Genomic DNA, 7,399 nt, shown 5'->3' with positions numbered 1-7,399 from the left:
CACACTCTCTCTCACACACACACACACACACACACACTCTCATACATATACATGCATTCGCACACCCTCCACGAGCTGGGAGATGAGATAGGCAATTCATGTTGTCTGTTGACTGCTGGAGCTTGATATCGCTCCACTCAGCCCTCTGGATCAATCCTAGTGCAACAAAGCACTGAAATACTGGAAAAATAACATGAGGAGTGTCCGTTTGTGTTTCTCCAAACATATTTCCCTCACTCTGTGTGGCTCTTTGGACAAGTTTACTCGCTCCTAGATCCTAAATCTAAAGGAGAGCAGGTTGTTTTGCTGCATAACGGTCAGGTGTCTTTCGAAAGCCTGCCTTGACGTGCTGCCGTCCAGTGGTGAATCTTGGACTCCGACTGCATTGCAGCCAAAAAAGAGGGCTGGACCCAGCAGTTATGGGGCCGGGCAGAAAAAAAGACGGGAGGGGTAGAGTGGGTTTATTCTACACGTCTCTCTATCTCTTAATCCCACCATCTTCGTATTCAGTGTGTGTGCTGCTCTGGGTGCAGAACATTCACATACTTTGGACACTTGTGGCAAGGCGTTTTAATGGCAACAGAACAAAGGTATAATGAACAGCATGCAGTGAAAAACAGTCCAAAGGCAGAAATGAATGATACTACATAACTTATTTTTATTTGGCTGCAATTTACCTGATGTATAATTTCCTGACATTGACATTGACTATTAAAAGAACCTGAATTTCAGATACATCAAATTGATCAATTGAAAACAAAATTCCCGTGAAGTTGTACCATTACCCAACAACAATTTATTGTTGCGTCAACAGGTGATTGTTTGTTCGCAAAATACAGCCGAGAGAGGAGAAAGGAAAAAAAAAGCCAGTGAATGTTTCTTGCGTTTCTCAGAGCCGAAAACCAAAACCTGAGCATGAATCACACTGGCGGGGAGAAAAGAAAAACTCAGAGAGAAAAGTCGCCAGCTGATGAGAAGAGTAAAGTCAACTCAGTTAAATTGACGCGGTGGAGATCTTGAAGCCATGCAGTTAACAGAATATTGCCTTCAAATAACACTCGCACATGCTTTTCCAAAATCAAACATGCATTGGGTATTTCAGTGGGGTAAAGAAGTGTAAATACTCAACATTTTAGCAATACAAATTTCTAAATGTTTCTGAAAATGAATATTTGTAGAGCATGTTACACACTTTTTCCAGCAATCCCTTTATTCACTTGATTGTTTTAAGCAAATGATAAATGAACATTATTAAGTAAAAATAAAATATAAAATAAAATATATATTTAGTATGGATCTGCCTTGATGCTGCCGATGTGTGTCACAAAAACCACAAGCAAATTCAATCACTACTACTAATTCAAAGAGCATTTTGTAAACGATCAATCATTGCAAGCGCAAACTCAGTCATCACAAGGCTGTGAGTGCAGTTCGGATCACAGTGGTCACGGACAAGTTCAGCATCTCCTCTAGAAGCCACCTAACTAAGGCTTTTAATAGTTTAGTCACCCATCTGGAAACTTCTCCTTTTCTTTTTTTGTTGGTTTTTTTTTTAGAAAAGGTGTGTTTTTGTTTCACCATCCTCTTGGAACAATTATGTTTTGTTTTTTTTTGTTTTTTAGAAAAGAACTACGAAAATCATGCAACTACCATTTCATTTTTGTGAGACAAAAATCAGTTGGTGCTCTTGACTTGATTTTTCTCTTGCTGCTGGTTGGGGAGATTTTGGAGGTGAGGTCAGCGTGGGCGTTTTAGGCACTGCCATCCTGTTTGAGCCGCTGACTGCGAGCCTTGTAGACCTCGATCAGTAAATCTTTGACGTACTGGATTTCTCGTTCCACCGACTCCGCCTTGTCACGAAGCTCCCGGTTCTGCCCCTCGAGGCCGTGAAGCTCCTCCTCTAGAGAGTCCAGCTCCGCCCTCTTACGCAGCCTGTACCTGCAGTAGGAAAGAATGCATTTTGGTTGGTTTTACAGGTTTTTGCTGCCTTGCACCTTTATTAATGAGTCAAGCAAGCGTGACCTTTGAGCTACATCAGGTGGATTACTCATTACACATTTCAGACATCCCATCCCTAAGATAACATGATGTGTTGTTTGTTCCACCTACTGCAGCATTCATGACTGATCAATATCCACCTTAAACTTAAAAAATACAAACTGAAATCGTGTCCCCTGTTGATATTATATAAACTCTGTCAACATGCATATCTCATTTTACAAAGATGTGAATAAATGAAACTTGCTCACACAGACAGACCAGACTTATAGAAATGGTTAGGTGGGGCTGAATCTGGCAGGCAGTGAGGGACTTTCCATTTCCCTCCTACACTCTGCAGGACATTTAAAGTGTCAGGGTGACTGGTTTATGTAACACTCCAGCCATGTTGAAGTGTGAAGCAAATCAACAAGTATTCAGACACCATCAAGTGATTAATAAGCTAAAAAAGCATGAACACTCCAACACTGGCTGAATTAGACATACATTGGTTGTGATTGTGTTTTGTTTTGTTTTTTTTTTACTTTTTGTTGTTGTGAATCACATGTTCCTTATCGTCCCATCAGTCTTCTATTCTTACATGTTAATGAAGGCTGACACCTGTTTTTAAGAAGAGAGAGTAAATCATTTACCTATGAGCAGCAGTTTTGTTCTGGTCTCTCTTCTTCTGCTTCCTCTCTCCGCTGCTGGTATCCAGAGAACCGGCGCCCATCACCAGAGATGGTTTGATGGAGCAGTGCTCATCCTTTAGCCTCTGGGTGGGGCGGTGGATGGGGGCACCCATCAGCGGCCCCTCGCCCTCCCCTCTGGACAGACATTCATAGCTTTGGTCTGCAAGGCATTCTGGATAGAGGTAGTGGCCATGTTGGGGCTCTACAGCCTGTGCTTGTGACGGCTGATCTAGGTCACCTATAAAGCTATGGTAAGGCTCTGTGCTGGCCATGGACTGGTGGAAGTAGCCGTCACCGGCCACCATTGTCTCTTGGGGAATACTTCCAGAAAGTCCTCCGTCTTTGCTGCAGTGCAAAACATCGAGCCCCGTGCTGTCGTAACTTACATTGACCTTCACGTTGTGCATCAACTGTCCCTCTCGCTTGTGGTGGCTCTCGTATGAGCCACCCAGACAAAAACCTCGAGCAATCTCTTCGCTGCAAAACATTCCTTCTGAAAAACAATAACTCTCCTCTTCCTTCAACGATAAAGCACATTCTCTCACCTTCTTGACGCTGCCGAGGCTGTTCTTGCTCACCGTCTTCAGTGTGGAGTAGTGGTTCACAGACAACTCTGTGCTTCCTGAGTAATTTCCCCTGGAGCCCCACGTATCAAGTCCAACTTCCTCCCCGACTTTCACAGCCTCGCTGATAATTCTTCGCCCGTTGTTGTGGTGGTAGCGGTGGTGGTAGTTGTACGGCGCAGGCCGAGCGATTTTGGTTCTGCCGATGGGACCGCCACAGAAGCTGGCCAGGTCCAATTCCCCTGTTGCCAAGGTAACAACCACAGGGCTGGTTTCTGATTGGCTGGACCCATACGATCCATAGGGTAACTGATAATAAGACTGGGAGCCCATGGCTTGAGCACCCTTGTCACATTTTGAGGATTTCTCCAACTTGCTTGTTGTGGACGTAGACTCGGAGCGGAAGTAGTCCTCCAGCTGAGCCAGCTCCTCCTGCAATAGAGAGGTCATGACCTCCAGATCCGAGGGCACCTTGACATCTTGTTCTAATGGCGAGGGTGGAAGTGAAGAGCTTGGAGAAGACTCGGTCGTCGACACAAATGAAGACAAATCAACTTTTTCCGTCATCCAATCTGAGTGACCATCACCTATAAAAATTAAAAATAATAACCATATAGTAAGTAAAACAATCCATTTTTTCATTCAGCTGTTTGTATAGAATAACAGAAATAAAAAATACAAATTCAGGAAAAAATTCTTAAATCACGCAAGTTCGAGAGAATTAAAGCTTAGACTAAAATCAAGCAATACATCCGAAAAATCCAAGTGAACAACTAACCGATCATCTGAAAATGATTGAACAGCATCGTCTGCATTCGATAAATATCCACTTAGCTGTACTCACTGTACGACATTAGCCCCGTGCTGCACTGCGGCTCCGACCTCGGGATGTGGAAAAATAAAAAAGCGTCTTGGCAAAACTCACCAATTAAGTGCTGCCTCTCCACAGGCTCCGCCCCCGTCCTGGGCCGTGATTGGCTGTGGCTAGCCTGTTGGAGAAGGGGAGCACCGAGCTCGCCTGTGCAAATGGGAGGAATTTTCCTGCGAAGGATCGATGCCGCCATTGTGTCGTCTGCTTCGATCAAATTGTTCAAAAGCACAAACCGTGCACTGGGTGGATGAAAGAGTAGTGGAAGACCTGTGGGGAAAAATTAGGGAAATCAACAAACATCACGAAATTTGATTCAGCATTTAAATGTGCCATTTCTAGCTCTAAAACAATGAATAATTACCCCAAAATATTTTTTAAAACATTATAATAATAAAAATTTTAAAACAACACTGCAAAATAACTTTATTTTAAAGATTTATTGAGTTCAAACTGACTCTTCACTATTCTGTTCACCTGCCACTAAACTGTTACAACAACTTAATTATCAAGCTACATGTAAAACAGTAAAATGACATACTTTGAGAAACAATAAACTATTTGAATATGCTAAAAAAAAATTACTAAAATCATAAATAAGACTTTAACATTACTTGAATAACAAAATTAAAGACTTGTACAGACATAACATAGAAAGTTATTTTACATAATGTAAGTTATTTGTGACACTCAAAAATGTATCATGAGTCAAAATTTAAACAAATTCTCTGTTTTTACACATGAAAAAGTAACTTTGAGTTAAAACAGCAATAATATCTAAAATAGCTCTGTAAATGACATAAATTAAAACATGAATTCACATAACATATCGTTAGTTTGAACGATGTCTGAGCTGGTTTATTAGCTAATTCCTCCCCTGAACTTTCCTCTGTTCCGCCAAAGCCACAAAACAGTTGTACTCACCCCATAGTTTCTGAATAGTCTTGTAAAGTGCGTTGCACAGGCAAAGCACACGAAGCTTTACGGTGAGGACGAAGACAGTCACGGTTTAAAAAGCCATCTTTTTCCCCTTTAGGAAGTCAGAGACTCTTCTTGAAGTGCTATTTCGACGAAAAGACTAGCAGACAGAAAGTTTTTAAATCCGCTACTTCTACAACTCCTAATGCTCGGACCTGATCACACGAGACGGAATTAATCCGCAGTTTGCAGCGCTCACCCGGCCGTTACGTCATGAACCTGGGGACTTTCCCATTATCCAGAGGCCACAGCCTGTTTGTGTAAGCAGCACACACTCACCCTGCATGTCCTGCCGTGTTTAAGTCCTCTTTATCTATTTTTTTTTTATTTGGTTTTCATTTTGCCTTTACTTCAACTAAACTGAAATATTTTTTGTAGAATTAAAAACTACAAACTACACTAACTGTCTTGTTGGTGCTTCGTACAGCAGTTATGATCTCCTCAGATGGCACAGAAATTAGAAATAACTTTAATGTACATAAATAAAGTACTGCCCTGCCATTAAAAAGTCACAAACAGCAACATGAACAAGAAGTTTTCCTCCTCACACACAGCTGCCTTTAAAGTCTATAAGCTCCCTGTTCATCTCATCCTGCCATACTCGAAATAACAAAACAACATGTTAAAGACGTTTCTAAAACCCTACGCGCACTTTTAAATAAGGACAGCGCAGAGGATCGAGGGATGTGCTCAGAAGACGGAATTGCCGGTACTAGTTTTCGGTGCGCCGTAGCGGAAGGACATCATGTTGCAGTTCGAAGGTGTAACTTTAGTTGCAGCCCTGTTGCATCAGATCCGCTGGGGATTCGCTGAACGCCCTAACAATGTGGCCACACCATTGGTTTATCTGGGGGAACTTTTCTATTTCTATTGGCCTGCTATCAGTCTTACTGATTGCTAATCATTACGCATTAGCACCAACCTGGGACTGGATCGCTGTATGTTATAACTGGCCACGGTTCGGTAAAAGGAAACCAATGACCTCCAGCTTGGATTCAAATTAGGCAAACAGATACTTAAAATCAGTGACAATTCGGCACATGCTTATTTTCTCCATGGTACACTATTTCAGCATCACTTCCATCAGTTTGTAATACCTCCTGTGTGGATTTTCTCCAGAAATACACATAAATCAGTTAATCTAACACAAATATGTAAATCATTTATATTTGCAAATGTTTTCACTAACATTAATGATATGGCAGCTAAACCCACCATAAGTACCTTTATCAAACTTTTCATGTAACTAATAAAGTTTACTACTTTACTACCACTGCACCTTGTGAGGCTTCAGTTTATATTTCAGATACAAACACATATTCAGTGTTTAGTAAGCAGCTTCATTAAGAATATATACGAGGATTTGAGGTCTAAGGTTATGGACTTTTCAGTGTGAAAATCTAACTCAGTGTTTTGTAAAACTATTTTTGGGGATTCTAAGTAAATTTTCTATCATTTTCAGAGAGGATATATAGAGACATACACAGATCAGCCACAACATTAAAACATACATGTTTTAATGTATATATTTTACCAGCTAAAATATATACATATATGCATATAATTTATCAGGTGGAAGGACTAACATTATTTTTCAGATACATATTGTATTAAAAAAAAAAACTGGTAGATTAATCTGACTTTCTTTTTAACATACATTTTCCTAAATAGTGTAATCCCAGTTCACACCCCCACATCCAAAAACACCCTGCCTGTGGTCACCCATAATACAGGATGGTGTATGAACAATGAATGAAAATATAGTAAAACACAGTGGTAATGTAATAAAATATATCCCTTCCCAGCTGAAGTTGTGTGTGAACAAACACAGAATTTGCTTCACTACACAAATCCACCTGCCACCTCACACTCTGACGCCTTTATAACGCTCATCACTGTCACAACAACATCATTATTTAACACGCCTCTCAACACAGTTCCTTTATTTAATCACGAGGTTTAATGAACCATAAAAAACAATCAATCTACTGCTGACTTGTAAATCAATAGCACACAAGATGTGGATGTTTTTACAGTCTGCAAAATGTGGCTGTCTGTCACTTCAAGTTGCTGAAGGACAGACTTTGATCCCACACTGATTGATCTCAAATCCCAAATAGAGTGAAAGAGACATGTAGCTGGTGCAGTTAAGTTTATGGACAGTGGCAGTAAAACTGCTGTTCTCCGGTGGCTACAATTTAAACGAAATAAAATGTGTGTATGACGATCACATTCTGCCTCTAAAAGGTGTCTGATAAACCAGCTGTGAACGGTGTCTCATGGTTGAAATCTATGAGGTGATAATGAGTCCGTTCATACCA

General features: G+C 40.9%; 1 protein-coding gene across 1 annotated transcript; it reads right to left on the bottom strand.

The window, feature by feature from the left end:
* Positions 1 to 1,192: 1,192 nt before the first annotated feature.
* LOC121187725 lies at positions 1,193 to 5,263 on the bottom strand. The gene is made up of 4 exons (XM_041047115.1): positions 5,025 to 5,263; positions 4,158 to 4,370; positions 2,631 to 3,819; positions 1,193 to 1,938 (listed from the first exon to the last, which is right to left on the bottom strand). Exons 2-4 carry the CDS (start codon positions 4,294 to 4,296, stop codon positions 1,752 to 1,754), a joined length of 1,515 nt encoding a protein of 504 aa, XP_040903049.1. The 5' UTR covers positions 4,297 to 4,370; positions 5,025 to 5,263; the 3' UTR covers positions 1,193 to 1,751.
* Between the last annotated feature and the right edge of the window lie 2,136 nt (positions 5,264 to 7,399).

This window comes from Toxotes jaculatrix, chromosome 9 (genome assembly GCF_017976425.1).
Source record: "Toxotes jaculatrix isolate fToxJac2 chromosome 9, fToxJac2.pri, whole genome shotgun sequence".
Classification (NCBI taxonomy): Eukaryota; Metazoa; Chordata; class Actinopteri; family Toxotidae; genus Toxotes; species Toxotes jaculatrix.
Note: the sequence above shows the minus strand (reverse complement) of the source record. Positions and strands in the feature narration are given on the sequence as shown.

Excerpts from the sequence above, each read along its gene's own strand:
- LOC121187725 (XM_041047115.1), bottom strand. The coding sequence starts at position 4,296 with ATGGCGGCATCGATCCTTCGCAGGAAAATTCCTCCCATTTGCACAGGC. Across the intron at positions 3,820-4,157 it reads GGAGAGGCAGCACTTAATTG|GTGATGGTCACTCAGATTGG; the intron begins GTGAGTTTTGCC and ends TAATTTTTATAG. Across the intron at positions 1,939-2,630 it reads AACAAAACTGCTGCTCATAG|GTACAGGCTGCGTAAGAGGG; the intron begins GTAAATGATTTA and ends TTCCTACTGCAG.